This window comes from Coregonus lavaretus, assembly GCF_964263955.1.
Source record: "Coregonus lavaretus genome assembly, chromosome: 36".
Classification (NCBI taxonomy): domain Eukaryota; kingdom Metazoa; phylum Chordata; class Actinopteri; order Salmoniformes; family Salmonidae; genus Coregonus; species Coregonus lavaretus.
The window spans coordinates 18,105,373-18,124,675 of record NC_140023.1 but is presented as its reverse complement, the minus strand read 5'-3'; the positions used below and the strand labels follow the sequence as shown (position 1 = coordinate 18,124,675).

At 41.4% G+C, this 19,303-nt stretch overlaps 1 protein-coding gene across 1 annotated transcript; it reads right to left on the bottom strand.

Annotated features, from left to right (window-relative positions):
• Window positions 1-580: 580 nt before the first annotated feature.
• On the bottom strand, window positions 581-19,303 carry acss1 (acyl-CoA synthetase short chain family member 1). Its single transcript, XM_084153497.1, has 14 exons — window positions 18,869-19,303; window positions 18,270-18,366; window positions 16,448-16,647; window positions 14,885-15,060; window positions 14,266-14,418; window positions 11,567-11,714; window positions 8,987-9,124; window positions 8,421-8,513; window positions 7,373-7,485; window positions 4,910-5,036; window positions 3,164-3,291; window positions 2,942-3,005; window positions 2,186-2,307; window positions 581-2,020 (listed from the first exon to the last, which is right to left on the bottom strand). The coding sequence occupies exons 1-14, from the start codon at window positions 19,227-19,229 to the stop codon at window positions 1,841-1,843; spliced, it is 2,100 nt and encodes a 699-aa protein (XP_084009623.1). The 5' UTR covers window positions 19,230-19,303; the 3' UTR covers window positions 581-1,840.

Below are 19,303 nucleotides of genomic sequence, written 5' to 3'. Positions count from 1 at the left end.
AGTGGTCGTTTAATAAAGTTAGATAAAAGCTGAATCGATGTCTACAAGATCACATAATAATAGTATTGTAAATAGAACCGAATATAATAGCATAGTATAACATTAGTGTAAGAGACAAAAAACACCACCTTATATTTTATGATGATTGTGCAAATGGTCACATTTTCTCTGGGGCCAAAACTCAACAGCGCCCGTCGCTAGGCAAAATGTGTGCATTGATTGAAATAAAACACAGGTATGCTACAGTTTGTTTACACCATCTGCTCTAAAATTCGCTCCACACTGTTCATAACTAAATAAGAAGATCAAATGGTTGGCATGCAGATTGTAGATATTTATTTTTACCAGCAAGGACTGGAGTTGTTTTTGTTTTGTTTTTGGGGAGAAGTCGTTTCCTCCTCTGCATATGTTTAACTGTAAAACATTAAATATCATGGAATTGCTCAACAAAAAGGCTTGTTTATGTCGATTAATATAATCACTAATAAGGACTGCAAAAATACAAAATAGTTATTCGATATATTATGCCATATATATGCAATAAATATGCAACAGCAGTTGACAAGGCAATAAACAGTGCTCATTTGTGTTAGTTGCTTTATTTTTTGTAAGAATTTACAACATAAACTCAATTAATTCTGATATAATTTCAATATGGCATGTATATTATAAAGATTGAATATGGAAAAAATGGTTCATTCTCAAGTACATTTTTCAATCAAGTGAACAATTTCTTTTTATTTCTTAAAATTAGTTAAAATGGGACATTTATATCGATAAAATATATAAAACACCATTATTCTGAAGGAATAATTCATTATTCATTACAGCACCTTTTCAAGTATCAAATTGCACATTTAGTGAATGACAGGTGAAATCTTATTTACATTACACCTCATGACTTTAAACATGTACTATGCAGAAATCGCACTGCCATTTCCTGGTTGCTAAAATTCTAGTTGTTCGCCTAATTTCAGTTGATGTGATAAAACAAGCAGGTATAGTGTAGAGTCATTTTACCATCTAAACCCCTGTGAAATATATTTTTCATAAACAAAAATATTGTGTTTTCAGCTGTTTGAAGCTGGTGTACAAAACTGAAAGTTAAAAGACCCAAAAACGAAACTTCCCCAAGCATAGAAATAACACACATAGAACAGATCTACCGCTTCTCAGGCTTACATATTGCAGCTTTAAAGACGTCTGCCTTTAAAAAGCAACGAATCCCTTTGAAAACTGCATTTGTGGCATCTATTTGAGTCAGAAACAGTTATTGTAGCGTCAAAATTGACTACAAAGTGTAAATAGGATAATTTTGTTCATAAAGTAAGTCTCTTCTAAAACGGAGTTTGGAACATCGGTGTGCCACAACGGGTAAATAAATGAAGGTTGTGTTTTGATTTGAAGGTGTCCATTTGCCCACTAACATGAGGTGAATAACAGTCAGGAAACATACCTCCAAGACTGAAATCTCGTTTTTTCTAATGAGCAACAGAAAAACACACGTGCCAATCGGCGTGTTCGGTGGCTCTTATTAAAAAACAAAGTAAAAAAAATACTGTGCATTTGATCATCTTCATCTCTCATTAACCTTACGATAATTCTTCTTACGGGAAAGAACGTGGTGTACTGTGTACACAGACTGTCAAATCTTGAGTGTCTTGTGTCTTATATAAAGGAACCATACATAGTGAACAACTGAAGGACTGTGGTCATAAAACTAACTCAGCATATCTGCACAGTATAACATTCAGAATGGAGTGAGTGAAGTGAGCTGTAACTCAAGTGACCAGTGCCAAGTTGCCAACACAACATCTTAGCAGTGATAAAGCCTACTTCATTATTTATTCTGAGATGTCAGGCTCTTGTACTGAGCATGGGCCTTGATGATCTCTGCGACAACAGATGGGTCATCCAGAGTGGACACATCGCCCAGGTCTTCTGTCTGCTCCATAGCCACCTTCCGCAGGATTCTCCTCATTATCTTCCCAGAGCGTGTCTTGGGAAGTCTCTTCACTACCTGAAAGAGGATGAACGACAGATAGATGAAAGAAACCATCTATTACAAGTTAAAAACTAATTCAATTTCCATATACTAGGATCTTCAACAACAGCAGTGTTATATACTGCCTTGGTTAACAGGAATGCACAGTTCAGTAACCACAAACAGCGTAAATATCCTCACCAGAAATTGGTCAGGGACAGCATACTTTGCTATCTTAGTGGCCACCAGGCCACACAGCTCTTTAATGACTGCTGTATGGTTCAGGGAAGGGTCTTCTTTCAAAACCACAAAGGCAAAGGGAACTGTTGTACAAGGGAAGGAAAACATGGAACAAAGGTTTGATAGAATGTGCCAATAACTATGAATTACAAGTTGTAAATAAACTTCAATGCACTTGATAGTCATATAGATGTACACATATGTAATTTCAGTGTACATAGATATATACATATGTAATTTCAGCAATATTGATCTTCTTTTGGTTTGTATGTGGGTTGGTTGAATCTCATGAAGACCACATATTCCTTGTTATTCCCCTTTAAAGCCACAAGGTGGTGCTGAGTGTCAAGAGTTTACCAAGAACAAACTATGGATTTTCTCAGGGTTCATCATTAACCTCAGTAACAAATCATACTGAGAGACTGTTCGTTTTAGCCCCTATAGTTTTGGGTATATTACACTAGTATTGGCACAGCTGAAAGCTAGTGCCTATTCCACTAAAGGGTAACAGTGACTAGATTCAAGGAGAGAGTTGACTCAAAGCTAAGAAGCTTTCCATTTCCTGGTGGCCTTGTACTGTTATTCAACAGTTTAGAAGCCATTTCAAAGCTCAAGAAATACCTGATTCACATACATACTGTAACAAATGTGTGTTGTCTGTGTTAATGTGTGATGATAGAGAGGTTTTACACTGTATGTCTATATTTGTACTCTTACCCTCTCCTTTGAGATCATGGGAAATACCGATCACAGCCGTCTCAGGAACTGCTGGATGTTCATCCTAGAAGACAACCATTCAAGAAATGTACAAGAAATCCCCATTGACAACAACGGTACAGTGACTCTTTCACATAATCATGATATTGAATTTATTAGTGAGTCAACCGAACATACAGCTGCCATTCATGTAACAAATAGGCTAAGTGTGTTAGTTCTTACCAGGGCATCCTCGATTTCAGCAGTACCCAATCGGTGGCCACTAATGTTGATAACATCATCCATACGCCCAGTTATCTGATAGTAGCCTTCTTTAGACCGATATGCTCCATCCCCAGTGAAGTAATGACCTGGAATAGAATCAACTCCAAAGCTCACCCTTGGGTAATAAACAGTGACCTAATGTCTCTCAGTAATCGTTATCTTAACATTGTCAACATTGTTTGACATGTTAGACAAATATACTGGTTTATTTTTTAGCCCTGCTACCTCAAATCAAATCCAAATCAAATTTGATTGGTCGTGTATACATATTTGCAGATGTTATCGCAGGTTCAGAGAAATGCTTATGTTTCTAGCTCCAACAGTGCAGTAATACAAAACAATATACACACAAAAAATACAAAATAAATTAAGAAACAGCAGAATGTGCAATGAGTCCAAAATATAAATTAACAGTATATGCTGTATACACTGAGCGTACAAAACATTAAGAACACCTTCCTTTAACCTGTCTCCTCCCCTTCATCTACACTGATTGAAGTGGATTTAACAAGTGACATCAATAAGGGATCATAGCTTTCACCTGGATTCACCTGGTCAGTCTATGTCATGGAAAGAGCAGGTGTTCATACTGTTTTATACATTCAGTGTATTATTGTGTATATAGACAGATTGGACAACATATGAATAGAAAAGGTGTGTACAGCAGTAGTTATATAGGTAGATGAGTCTCAACTAAAATAAAGTATATACATATGAAGTGGGTAAAACAGTATGCTAACATTATTAAAGGGACTGGTGTTCAATGACTGTGTACATAGGGCAGCAGTCTCTAAGGTGCAGGGTAGAGTACTGGGTGGTAGCTGGCTAGTAACAGTGACTAAGGTTCAGGGCAGGGTACTGGGTGGAGGTCGGCTAGTGGTGACTATTTAACAGTCTGATGGCCTGGAGATAGAAGCTGTTTTTCAGTCTCTTGGTCCCAGCTTTGATGCACCTGTACTGTCTCCGCATTTTAGATGGTAGCTGGGTGAACAGGTCGTGGCTCGGTTGGCTGAGGTTCTTGATGATCTTCTTGGCCTTCCTGTGACACTGGGTGCTGTAGATGTCCTGGAGGGCAGGCAGTGTTTCATTTGGTGATGCGTTGGGCTGACCGCACCACCCTCTGGAGAGCCCTGCGGTTGCAGACGGTGCAATTGCCGTACCAGGCGGTGATACAGCCCGACAGGATGCTCTCAATGGTGCATCTGTAGAAGTTTGTGAGGGTCTTAGGGGCCAAGCCGAATTTCTTCAGCCTCCTGAGGTTGAAGAGGAGCTGTTGTGCCTTCTTCACCACACTGTCTGTGTGAAATGGACCATTTCAGGTTGTCAATGATGTGCACGCCGAGGAACTTGAAGCTTTTCACCCTCTCCACTGCGGCCCCGTCGATGTGGATGGGGGCATGCTCTCTCTGCTGTCTTTTTTATTTTATTTATTTATTTCACCTTTATTTAACCAGGTAGGCCAGTTGAGAACAAGTTCTCATTTACAACTGTCTCCTGAAGTCCACGAGCATCTCCTTCTTTTTGTTGACGTTGAGGGAGAGGTTATTTTCCTAGCACCACTCCACCAGGGCCCTCACCTCCTCTTTGCCACTCATCAATATGTAGATTACTATCTACCATTCTCATATTGATTTCACTATGAAATAAAATAACCTATTTTCTATAGAGAGGAGCTCACAGGGACACGGAATTAGGCCAACTCACCAGGATATGCTTTGAAGTATGCATCCACAAATCTCTCATGGTCCCCAAAGATGGTCCTGGCCATTCCAGGCCATGGCTGGCTGATACAAAGGGCTCCACTGACATCATTTCCTGATATAGGCTTCCCCTGTTGGAGATAAAAGGAAAATGAATAAAACATTTAAATAACTTATTAGGTTCTCTCACATTAAAACATTTGAATTAATAAAACTAATCAGTATAGAATGTAAACACAAACATTAAAAGTGCATGTAAAAAAATCATGCAGCAAGTATGTCACAACAAATAAGAATTTGTCTGTTTATAAAGATCAACCTCTACAGTAATACACATAGGTAACAACAATACATAGAAATTCAGTGCATGCATGTTATACAGTACTTGGGTGTAGATTTACTGTTTACTGAAATTACTAGTAAAAGACGCGGAGAGGAGAAATTAAGTTTCGAGGTCACGTTACCACTCCAACAAAGCCCTGTAAATATGTTAATCAAGGAAAGGGAAGCATATGCAGGCTAGTTTTAATTGCAATGTGAAAGGCGATAAGACGGGTGTGACCCATCTACCACAGGGTCATGTCGGTTCAAGCAACAACAGCTACAGAGAGATCCCCAAATACACACTTCCTCTTTATCATTTCACTGTCCCACAATTAGCGTCTAACGTACAGTACTTAGTGCTATAAAAGACCAGTTCAAATCAAATCAAAATCAAATGTTATTTGTCACATGCGCCAAATACAACTGGTGTAGACCTTACCGTGAAATGCTTGCTTACGAGCCCTTCCCAACAATGCAGAGTTTAAAAATAATAATACAAATAAAATAGTAACACAAGAGGAATAAAATAAAATGCACTAGAATGGAGCTATATACAGGGAGTAACAGTACCAGATCAATGTGGAGCTATATACAGGGAGTACCAGTACCAGATCAATGTGGAGCTATATACAGGGAGTACCAGTACCAGATCAATGTGGAGCTATAAACAGGGAGTACCAGTACCAGATCAATGTGGAGCTATATACAGGGAGTACCAGTACCAGATCAATGTGGAGCTATATACAGGGAGTACCAGTACCAGATCAATGTGGAGCTATATACAGGGAGTACCAGTACCAGATCAATGTGCAGCTATATACAGGGAGTACCAGTACCAGATCAATGTGCAGAGGTACGAGGTATGAGGTAGATATGTACATGAAGGCAGGGTAAAGTGACTAGGCATCATGATAGATCATAATAATAAGAGTCAAATAAAGAACAGAGCATCAGCAGCAAATGATGAGTGTAAAAGTGTGTGAGTGTGTGTGTGTAATGTGTATGTGTGTTTGTGTTGTGTCGGTATATGTGTGTGTGTGCGTATGTAGTGTATGTGAATGTGTGGGAGTTTTGTGTGGGAGTGTCAAGGTAGTGTGTGTGACTGTGTATATGGTGTGTATATATAGTCTAGTGAGTGTGCGTAGGGTCAGTGCAAGATTGAGTCAGTGAAGATAGTTCGGGTAACATTAATTTACTATTTAGAAGTCTGGCTATTTTGCAGTCTTATGGCTTGGGGGTAGAAGCGGTAGCAGAGTGAATAGTCTGGAGTCTTTGGCAATTTTTCGGGGCTTCCTCTGACACTGCATGGTATAGAGGTCCTGGTTGGCATGGAGCTCGGCCAAGGTGATGTACTGGGCTGTCCCTACCACCCTCTGTAGCGCTTTGCGGTCAAGGGCGGTGCATTTGCCATACCAAGCGGTGATGCAGACAGTCAAGATGCTCTCGATGGTGCAGCTGTAGAACTTTTGGAGGATCCGAGGGCCCATACCAAATCTTTTCAGAAAGGGCAGTGTGAAGTGCAATTGAGATTGCGTCATCTATGGATCTGTTGGGGCGGTATGCAAACTGGAGTGGGTCCAGGGTGTCTGGGATGATGGTGTTGATGTGTATCATGACCAGCCTTTCAAAGCACTTCATAATTACAGATGTTAATGCTACAGGGCGATAGTCATTTAGACAGTTTACCTTGGAGCTCTTGGTAACAGGGACAATGGTGGTCAGCTTGAAACATGTTGGGATTACAGACTGGGACAAAGAGATTGAAAATGGCTGTGAAGACACTTGTCAGCTGGTCTGTGCATGCTTTGAGAATGCACCCTTGTATTCCACCTGGCGGCCTTGTGATTGTTAACCTGTTTTAAACTTTTTGCTCACATCGGCCACGGAGAGCGAGATCACACAGTCAGTTGAGGAGGGGAAGAGTGGGTTTTCCTTGGAGCAGTTGGACATGGTCCGGTTATACTTTTTATGGCTTCTGAAGAACAAGAGTCCAAAGTCCCAGAATGCCGTCAGAGGCGAATGAGGTCGTACCACTGACTACATTTCACCAGGACTTGATTCACAACAATGGAAGGGAAAACATTTAAGATTGTGCCTTAATGATGAACATGGAACAAATACGCTTTTATATCAGTGAATTTACCTTCTCCTCCATGAGAACAGGCTGAATGCCGAAGAAGGGCCTCATGGCCATGGCCGGCACAATTTCAGCACCCTCTTCAGCTGGCCTTGGAGCGATACACACACCTCCTGTCTCTGGGGACAGAGAGAGAGAGACAGGAGATGCATGGAGAAGTGCAATAAGCAGGGTTAAAGGGATGTGCAGCTGACGTACTGGAGAGTAGTTGATATGTACTGTATTTGACCTAAGTCTGGCTGCAGTACAGATTGTCTATGTTTTGCTGATGGGGAAGAGGGGTGAGAGCAGAACCCCTGTGGCTATGGCAAATGAGTAATAAGTGATAATCACCTTAATAAAATAAAATTACACTTCATTTTCCTACTAAGCCTTTGGAAGAACCCCACTCTCCAGCCCCCCTCAAAAGACTTAGCACATGGAGAAAACCCAGAAAGTGATTTTCGAGGAATTAGGTCATGACCCTCCCCACTTCACTTCTGCCAGACCCTCACTGGAAAGCCTTCTCCCGCTGGGGGTTGGGGGAGTCGGGGAGAAGGGGGTAAGTGTGTTGGGGGTGATTATTTTAATTCCTTTTCAGTGCAGATGTTCCTTGTGCTAATCGCAAATTATGGTTAAGCCACCAATAAACAGAGTATCAGACAGACTTATTGTCTAGATCAGCACAGAAACCACCATAACAAATCAAGAAGCGCCTTGGAGGCAGAGCTTTCTCCTCCACCAGCATGCAACATAATAGCACAGGTGTTAGCATTCATTTAATGCAGAAAATAAGCTTGATTATGTATGATTTTTCAAGTCATGATTGTCTCCTCCATCTTACAAACCTAACTTGACCTGATTTTATATGCCTTTGATAAGCCCTTGTGGCATGTCATGTAATGTACTGTATTACGATGTCCTACATGGTAGTGCAATAAAAAAATGTGAAGACTCTTTAAAATAGATTTTATAATGCACCATTAAGCTAAGGCCATTCAAGTTTAAGCATTTACCACATCAGACAACCTTGGCCAAGACATTCAGCCAAGACATTCAGCCGCCCTGAGGTTACCTGTCTGCCACCATGTATCCACTAGAGGGCATCTTCCATCTCCCACCACGTTGTAGAACCACTCCCATGCCTCGTGATTGATAGGCTCCCCCACTGCAAGAAGACAGATAACGCTCAATACAGGTACACCCAGCTCTGGGCACACTCAGTGCTAGTTTAAAAATTGTAAAATGTACTCTAGGCATATCAATTCTGTATTATTTAGATAATGGACTACCTTTTTACTGATAGGGTATTTCAGTAATAAGACAATTATAATAAAGATATAAAATGCTTTCAACTGCTGATTTGATTAACAATCATTTTGGCCTATGAATGTGATGCTGATAGCGATACCAGAGAACTCTGAGACTAATTGTTTATTAATGTCATTGTAACACTGACAGGAATCACTGGAATCAAGTCAAGTTTCCATAATACGCAGTCATTCACTTTGAATTTGAATTGGCAACTATGCAACTCAATTATATACAGAACAGTTGATCCGTTATTTAATTTATCTGGTAGAATCAACTGTGCGCTCATTGGCAAATGATGGTGCAGGGGGCACTCATCTAGTCTCTCACCAGAGCCGAGGGTCTTGAGGGAGGACCTGTCATACTTTTTTACCCAACTCTCCTCATATTTCAGCAGCAGCCTGATGGCAGTGGGAGCACCGTAGAACTGGTTAATGCCCAGTCGCTGCACCGTCTCCCAGTATCGCCCTGAGGGGACAAAGACACATAGTCATCATGGTAAAGCAATACACACACATCAGCAAAATAGATCATTTCTGTTTCCATAACCCACTAAATAGGAACACAAAAACAAGAACGGGAAATGTCCTATTATGCCAAGGCTATAGAGGGCATCGGCCAATGTCATATCACTACAAAGCTTACAGGAAACCTTAACAATTAACTGATAACACTTTGAAGCACTCCTTCAGTCGACAAGCCAAGGTAGTAAACAAAGAACAAAAGTGTCATCAAGACTGTTAATGAGTCACTCAACACTGGAGAAATGCCAGCGAAGCCAGTTACAACTACAGTGATCCACTTTATTCATATTTCTAAGGTGTTCTTGTTGTCCCAAACACTACATTTAAAAGTTATCCCTGTGTCATACATTGTGTATTACGGTAGTAGTTATACATTAGTTATAGCACACATAGCAACAGAACTTCCCTTTCTCAACATCATAATACATGCCTATATAATATATAACTTCTAACTAAACACAAACAGTAATGATTTTTGTATTACACAATTAGCTTGAAATATCCCGTACTTTGACCCTTATTGCCCCTAGCCCAGGGCATAAGTATTCCAATACTGCTGAAAGCTGTGACATCCACCCAGCTGGTAACAAGTCACCTGGCTCTCTCTCTGTGGATACGACCTGTTTAACTCTATGACCTCTTGTAATGAGGACAAATAAGTAAAAAGCACCAGAAAAAGAAAGCAAGAACTTTGATGTTTGTTGTCAAAGTCTCCTGCCAAAGTATCCTCTGTCTCAATGTAACAGCTGTAGACACATCTTAATGGTTAATAGTCAAATCAAATCAAATCAAATTGTATTTGCCACATGCGCCGAACACAACAGGTGTAAACATTACAGTGAAATGCTTACTTACAAGCCCTTAACCAATGATGCAGTTTTTTAAAAAGTGTTAAGTAAAAAATAGCAAATAATTAAAGAGCTGCAGTAAAATAAAATAACAGTAGGGAGGCTATATATAGGGGGTACCGGTACAGAGTCAATGAGCGGGGGCACCGGTTAGTCGAGGTAATTGAGGTAACGTACATGTGGGTAGAGTTAAAGTGACTATGCATAAATAATAAACAGAGTAGCAGCAGTGTAAAAGAGGGGGATGGGGTGGGGTTGGGTGAGGTGGGGGGGCAATGCAAATAGTTCCGGTAGCCATGATTAGCTGTTCTGCTGTGCAGTAGCAGAGAGAACAGTCTATGACTAGGGTGGCTGGAGTCTTTGACCATTTTTAGGGCCTTCCTCTGACACCGCCTGGTATAGAGGTCCTGGATGGCAGGAAGCTTGGCCCCAGTGATGTACTGGGCCGTACGCACTACCCTCTGTAGTGCCTTGCGGTCGGAGGCCGAGCAGTTGCCATACCAGGCGGTGATGCAACCAGTCAGGATGCTCTCGATGGTGCAGCTGTATAACTTTTTGAGGATCTGAGGACCCATGCCAAGTCTTTTCAGTCTCCTGAGGGGGAATAGGCTTTGTCATGCCCTGTTCACGACTGTCTTGGTGTGTTTGGACCATGATAGTTTGTTGGTGATGTGGACACCAAGGAACTTGAAGCTCTCAACCTGTTCCACTACAGCCCCGTCGATGAGAATGGAGGCGTGCTCAGTCCTCTTTTTTTTCTGTAGTCCACAATCATCTCCTTTGTCTTGATCACGTTGAGGGAGAGGTTGTTATCCTGGCACCACACGGCCAGATCTCTGACCTCCTCCCTATAGGCTTTCTCATCGTTGTCTGTGATCAGGCCTACCACTGTTGTGTCGTCGGAAAACGTAATGATAGTGTTGGAGTCGTGCCTGGCCATGCACTCATGGGTGAACAGGGAGTATAGGAGGGGACTGAGCACACACTCCTGAGGGGACCCCGTGTTGAGGATCAGCGTGGCAGATGTGTTGTTACCTACCCTTACCACCTGGGGGCGGCCAATCAGGAAGTCCAGGATTCAGTTGCAGAGGGAGGTGTTTAGTCCCAGGGTCCTTAGCTTAGTGATGAGCTTTGAGGGCACTATGGTGTTGAACGCTGAGCTGTAGTCAATGAATAGCATTCTCATGTAGGTGTTCCTCTTGTCCAGGTGGGAAAAGGCAGTGTGGAGTGCAATAGAGATTGCATCATCTGTGGATCTGTTGGGGCGGTATGCAAATTGGAGTGGGTCTAGGGTTTCTGGGATAATGGTGTTGATGTGAGCCATGACCAGCCTTTCAAAGCACTTCATGGCTACAGACGTGAGTGCTACGGGTCGGTAGTCAGTTAGGCAGGTTATCTTAGTGTTCTTGGGCACAGGGACTATGGTGGTCTGCTTGAATGGATGATTGTGTCAATCAGATATTGTTAGGGTGTGGTTTTGAACCTGTAACCTTTATTCTTCACCTCACACCCCTTGTACTTGTACTGTTATAGCTCACCAGGGTCTGGGTACACAGGAGTGCTCTCAAAGAGGACAGTGGTGGCACCATTACACAGAGGACCATACACCACATAGCTATGACCAGTCACCCAGCCGATGTCTGCCACACAGCCAAACACATCACCTGGATGGTAGTCGAAGACATACTGCAAGAACAGGAACATGTAAGGTTAGAGACAAGGTCCATTGAGCAATGCTGTACTTTTCCGGACAATGAAATTATCAAAATTACAAGAGTGTGAAATTCTGAGTAACGTATTAGGTTAGAGACAAGGTCCATTGAGCAATGCTGTACTTTTCCAGACAATGAAATCATCAAGATTACAAGATTGCGAAATTCTGACTAAGGTATACAGATATATACATACAGTACCAGTCAAAAGTCTGGACACACCTACTCATTCAAGGGTTTTTCTTTATTTTTACTATTTTCTACATTGTAGAATAATAGTGAAGACATCAAAACTATGAAATAACACATATGGAATAATGTAGTAACCAAAATATTGTTCAACAAATCAAAATATATTTTATATTTGAGATTCTTCAATTAGCCACCCTTTGCCTTGACGACAGCTTTGCACACTGTTGGCATTCTCTCAACCAGCTTCACCTGGAATGCTTTTCTAAAAGTCTTGAAGGAGTTCCCACATATGCTGAGCACTTGTTGGCTGCTTTGCCTTCACTCTGCCGTCCGACTCATCCCAAACCATCTCAATTGGGTTGAGGTCGGGGGATTGTGGAGGCCAGGTCATCTGATGCAGCACTCCATCACTCTCCTTCTTGGTCAAATGGCCCTTACACAGCCTAGAGGTGTGTTGGTTCATTGTCCTGTTGAAAAACAAATGATAGTCCCACTAAGCCCAAACCAGATGGGATGGCATATCGCTGCAGAATACTGTGGTAGCCATGCTGGTTAAGTGTGCCTTGAATTCTAAATAAATCACAGACAGTGTCACCAGCAAAGCACCCCGACACCATAACACCTCCTCCTCCATGCTTTACGGTGGGAAATACAAATACGGAGATCATCCGTTCACCCACACCGAATCTCACAAAGCCACGGCAGTTGGAACCAAAAATCTAAAATTTGGACTCCAGACCAAAGGACAGATTTCCACTGGTCTAATGTCCACTGCTCATGTTTCTTGGCCCAAGCAGGTCTCTTCTTCTTATTTGTGTCCTTTAGTAGTGGTTTCTTTGCAGAAATTCGACCATGAAGGCCTCGTTCACACAGTCCCCTCTGAACAGTTGATGTTGAGATGTATCTTTGACTTGAACTCTGTGAAGCATTTATTTAGGCTGCAATCTGAGGTGCGGTTAACTCTAATAAACGTATCATTTGCAGCAGAGGTAACTCTGGGTCTTCCATTCCTGTGGTGGTTCTCATGAGAGCCAGTTTCATCATAGTGCTTGATGGTTTTTGCGACTGCACTTGCAGAAACTTTCAAAGTTCTTGGAATTTTCCGTATTGACTGACCTTCATGTGTTAAAGTAATGATGGACTGTCGTTTCTCTTTGCTTATTTGAGCTGTTCTTGCCATAATATGGATTTGGTCTTTTACCAAATAGGGCTATCTTCTGTATACCCCCCTTACCTTGTCACAACACAACTGATTGGCTCAAACGCATTCCTCAAATTAAGGCACACCTGTTAATTGAAATGCATTCCAGGTGACTACCACATGAAGCTGGTTGAGAGAATGACAAGAGTGTGCAAAGCTGTCATCAAGGCAAAGGGTGGTTATTTGAAGAATCTCAAATATATAATATATTTTGATTTGTTTAACACTTTTCTGGGTACTACATGATTCCATATGTGTTATTTGATAGTTTTGATGTCTTCACTCTTATTCTACAATGTAGAAAATAGTAAAAATAAATAAATAAACCTGGAATGAGTAGGTGTGTCCAAACTTTTGACTGGTACTGTATATATATATATTTAGATCTCCTATGTTGATGTTCCCCTTCTACAGGCTTTCCCACACAACATGTCTGCCACATTTATAGTTCTCTAAGCAGAAATGCTCAAAAGCCTGGCAACAACATCAGGTCTCTCTTTGGCATGGTCCCAAGAGGCCCTGTCTGTTCCAGGGGGATACAGAGATAAAGCAGCTTTGTCTGTTATTTGAATCCAAACAACCAACATGCCAAAAAGAGACAGTGCGAGCAATTGCCAACGTCTGTTTGGGTCTGAGCTGGTAAGCTACTTAGAAATTAGCAGCACATCTCGTGCAGATTCATAGCTGTGTTTTCATTCTATTATTATCACCAACATCATGTAAGCTTTGTGTCTGTCAATCCCACCAAGCACAACATGCTCATCCGCATCAAAAAGCTGGGAGAAAACAGATGTTTTTATTTGTCAGTCAAGGGGGCTAATTTTTACCCAGAATATGGAATGGGGCTTCTCTCACAAAAGGGGAACACTAAATTCATTGTTCAGATCTAAGCTATGCCAAACCATGTGGCAGATCATTTATATTGTTCAGACTGCCCTGTCTGTAGCCATCATCAAAACAGTCTCAGACAACACAGTAATTGGGCCTTCCTCCTCCTTTTATAGTTTGTTCTATTTATCAGCTAAACAAATGCATATTTTCTGCCACATCACCATTTTAAGAAAGGCACCATACCTGCGTTTGCTTCTCTAAAGTAAGCAGTATTCCGTAGAGGGGTTAACTGAAGACGTACCTGGTGAGTCAGTGCAGCATAGAGCAGATAGCCAGCCTGTGTGTGGACAATGCCCTTGGGCTTGCCTGTACTGCCTGATGTGTGGAGCATAAAAAGCATCTCCTCACTGCCCATAGGCTCTGGAGCACACTCTGTAGACTCATTGGCCATCGCCTGAGACAGAGAGGAAAAGAGTTGGAGACTGGAGATATGGTTTGGTGATATGGATGTTTCTTGCAGTGGAATTACTAAATGCAGCTAAATGCAGTGGAATTACACTTCATTTGCTTCAAATTAAATATGTGCTATGTCATCATGCTTCTCTCATAGTAGGTCGGTCTATGTACTTTGTTCAATGGTACAGGTTGTTCTTAAAAACAAAACAACGCAAGGTGTTTAATCTCGTCAGTGACAATGGCAGATGAAATGACAGACAAATAAATATATCTTTCATAACAAATATTAACATGACAGATAACATAACATAATGGATCTTTCAGTTCACCACTTCATCTGTGAGCGGAGCTTAGCTGCAATGCAAACTGATCCCGTTACAGGACTGCTACTGGCTTGTCCCGCTACTCAGACTCAGTATTACCTCCTCCACGGCACAATAAAAAGTATGAAGAACAAGTATTACCTCCTCCAATGGGATGTCTAGTTTGCCCATGGGAGTTGGGTTAGTGGTCCTCTGGGCCACAAACACATGTTGGACAGTGGGGCAGTTCTTCACTGCAGCATCTACTGTAGGTTTCAGGTCTATGAACCGACCTCCCCTCACACCTTGGTTACACGTGATCACAGCTTTACACTGGGCTGCAGGGAGATGGGGAATACAGTCTGAGAGATCTGAGACCATGCGGACACATCACCATACAGTCCAATTGAGAATATGAAGTACTTTGAGAAAATGCAAGAAGTCAATAGGCCTAATTGCTATCTGTTGGTTCTGTTTGAGGTATACACTGAGTGTACAAAACATTAGGAACACCTTCCTAATATTGAGTTGCACCCCCTTTTGCCCTCTGAACAGCCTCAATTCGTCGGGACATGGACTCTACAAGCGTTCCACAGGGATGCTGGCCCATGTTGACTCCAATGCTTACCACAGTTGTGTCAAGTTGGCTGGATGTCCTTTAGGTGGTGGACCATTCTTGATACGCACAGGAAACTGCTGAGAGTAAAAAACCCACCAGTGTTGCAGTTCTTGACACACTCAAACCGGTGCACACATACACAATCCATGTCTCAATTGTCTCAAGGCTTAAAAATCCGTATTTAACCTGTCTCCTCCCCTTCATGAAGTGGATTTAAAAAGTGACGTCAATAACAGATCATAGCTTTCACCTGGATTCACCTGGTCAGTCTATGTCATGGAAAGAGCAGGTGTTCCTAATGTTTTGTACACTCAGTACTGTACTGTACATGTTATAAAGGTTTGAGATGGCATGTTGCTCCTAGTTTTCTGTCTCATCCTTCAGTCTGTGTCCTAAACTGCTGGCCTTTTGTTTGATCGTTCTTAATTGGCCTGGTTTCTGTCTGACCCCAAAATGGAGCTTGAAATTAAACAACCCTTGTCTAGTCTCATGATGTTAGGAGCGTTTGACTAAAACAGGTCAGTTTCTCACTGGAGTTAAGTTGGAAAAAAGGGGAAGAGACTTGATGACTGGTGTATCCTAGAAACAACGGCCAAGAGCATGTTCAATTTTAAAAAATCTGATATTGCTCTATGCATAATGACTCACTTGGGAGTGTTGAGAACTTGGCAGCCATTCAGTCTAAGCCATTTTATGGGTCATGGCCATTGTAGCTATATCCTGTTTAACTATCAGACATTTATCCTGTGCCTTTGAATAGAAAAGCTGAAATCCCTGTCAACTCTATGATTTAGCTTTATTTAAAGGTGCAAATCTTAAGTATTTTGTCAGCTTTGTATGATTACAGATAACAGCCTAGCAAATCTCTCATTTTTCATTTTCACTTGAATGGCTGCATGCATGCACAATTGAAATGCCCTTATTTCCCTTGTGTTCAGTCAACCATTCAAATGTCATGTTTGGGCTATAAAGGGAGCATCTGTATACAAAACACAAACGTCCTTGAAATGCATTCTTGGGTTACCAACTGGACCATGAGATCGTAACCTAACATTTCGAAAGAGTTAATCACAGTCAAACATGAGTCCAGGCCCAGTATCACTCACCATCCTGAATCCTCCCAGCCAGGGCCTCTGAGCTGAACCCAGCAAACACTACCGTGTGCACAGCACCGATACGAGCGCACGCAAGCATGGCAGCCACAGCGATGGGCGACACTGGCATATAGATGGCCACCCGGTCACCTTTGTTGACCCCATGGCTCTTCAGGGTGTTGGCTAGGCGGCAGGTAGTCTCAAGTAGCTCCCTGTAGAACAGTTGTATAAAGTTTAGACACAAGTTATTACTTGGAGCAGCAGTTACCTCAACTGTTGTTGCGTATGTAAGTTAGTAAAAGTATGTATTCTGTATTGATTCCGTTAAACACTATCTGAAGTGTACACCCTTAGAAAAAAAGGTGCTATCTAGAACCTAAAAAAATCTTCAGCTGTCCCCATATGAGAAGCCTTTGAAGAACACCTTTTGGTTCCAGGTAGAACCTATTTGGTTCCAGGTAGAACCCTTTTGGGTTCTATGTATAACCCTTTCCACAGAGGGTTCTACATGGAACCCAAAAGGGTTCTACCTGGAGCCCAAAAGGGTTCTACCTGGAACTTAAAAGGGTTATCTTATGGGGAGACCCGAAATAAGTATTTTGTTGTAAGATGAGGGTCTTTGAGAACTACTTTGAATCCCTACTCCTTGCAAGCCATATAGGAAGATGTATATTAGTGACTTTGTGGCTTCTTTGAGGCACTGCCATTCACTGGCATGTGTGAACTATTTACAACTGAACAATGGAGAACTCTAAATTAATAATTTTCGGGTGCACTGAAATGACCTTCCAGTTCACTTTCAGTTTTATGTCTAGTGAACATTCAGTTTGACAGCCCACCACTTCCTGTTCACATTCTGATCCAGGAAGCAGCTTTAGTCGTTATAGCAGAAAGTCCTCATTTTCTTGCCATTTGGTATTTTGAAATCTCACTGCTGCATTACACAATAACTGACACCCAACCAACAATAATGTTGCAATTTCAACAGCACTTCCTTATGATTTAATGTCATCAACAATAAAGTACATATGGTGTCTCATTCATAATGCAAAGTGGAATGGGAGTATTAAAGCCTTCATGATTTGTTGATTGTTGTAAAACAGGACACCATTGAAAAAGAGAACCTGGTATCAATTGGTATTCCCTGTATCAATAAAGGTTAAATGTCATGCTCTTTATGTACCGTACAACATTAAAGATAACAATATATTAATTCAGATCCAGAACATGGTTCTTATCCAGTTATTTTATGGCACAGATGAAAATGTCACTGTGCATCTCTAGAGAACTATTTGGAATATTGTAAATATTTAGATATTACTGCTGAACCTCTGCCATGTTTCCTCCTACCCGTTACAGTACAGTATAAACTAAGAAAACAGAACCTAACATGGATATTTGAAAGATGACAAGATGATGTCTTTACAAGATACAGATGTAGGATCTTAATTTCATTATCCTGTTGCAGGATAATTTTCCTGCAATGCAGGACATTTTAAACTTGTAGTGTTTTTGAGGTTAATAATTCACATTTCCTGTTGCTGCAGGATTATTTTCATGCTGTAGCAAACTGGCATCAAATTAAGATCCTACATCTGTAGGCAAACGTTTCTGGTTCAGTGTGGAATGTGAAGTATTTTTATGTTACACCTCCTACTCTATTGCACAGTTCAGTCGAGATTTCAGCTCCTCTGCTGAATGATGTGGATAAGTTCATTCAGATAACTCTTATCTATATCATATCGCAAGCTTTCCAAGATAAGCATTATGTTATAATAGAAAGATTGCCAAGTCCCCCACCCTGCTGAAGGTCCTTGCATAGGCATGAACTTACCTATAGGTGACCTTTACCTCCGTCCCAGGTTCATCCCTCTCCCAGACCAGGGCGACTCTGTCAGGATGCTTGGCAACATGCACATCCAAACAATTCACTGCCAATCAAATGGATGAATGGATGAAATAATGTAACTTACTGTCCAGTATTTGAGGGGCTGTCCAGTAAGCATAATGTACATTGAACATAGTTAGCAAACCTGACCAAGATCCACACGAACATAAACAATATCAACTTAACCCTCCCGTTGTCCTAGGGTCAAAATGACCCGCCACTGTGTTGAACCAACTTTATTTAATTTTTATATTTTTTGGATCATTTGTGAGAAGGAGGCAGTGATACTTTCTTTAAAGTCTCACTGCCTCCTTCTCACAAATGATCCCCAAAATATAAAAATTAAATAAAGTTGGTTGAACACAGTGACGGGTCATTTTGACCCTAGGACAACGGGAGGGTTAATCCTAGAAGAGAATTAGGTTTGAGCACGCACTTCCAGACTATGTAGGATGCTGAGTAAATGCTGTTATGCAATGGGGTAGGAAATATTTATAGTGTAGCCAATAATCCTACTAATAATAATAGGGGATGGCAATTCTTACCAGAAACGTTCAATTGTCCACCAAGAAACCAATTGATTTTTCCACTAGTAATTTCGCAGTCGCTCACTTGATCGAATGGTTTACTCCATGTAAGCTTCTCTTTAGCAATTGATCCCCAAAATGTTTCTGGGTCTTTTACAGACAATTCATATAACTCCTTGTATGACCATCCAGCGAGATGTGAGCTCAAGTGCGGTGTCAAGTTCGTGTTCCTTTCGCCGATGCTGGAGACTGTTCGCCTCTGACACTGAACAGGTTTCAGAGAGGTAAATGCAATTCTATTTCGGTAGCTGCCGTTCTTGAAGAATACACTGGCTCTATTTATTATGTGTATCAAACTCCTGTTTTTATATGCAGCCATATTCTGCTCCCATGCTGCAAGCAGAACTTGACCAGAGACCGATCCTTCTCTTTCAAGTTTCCTTGGGTACAGAA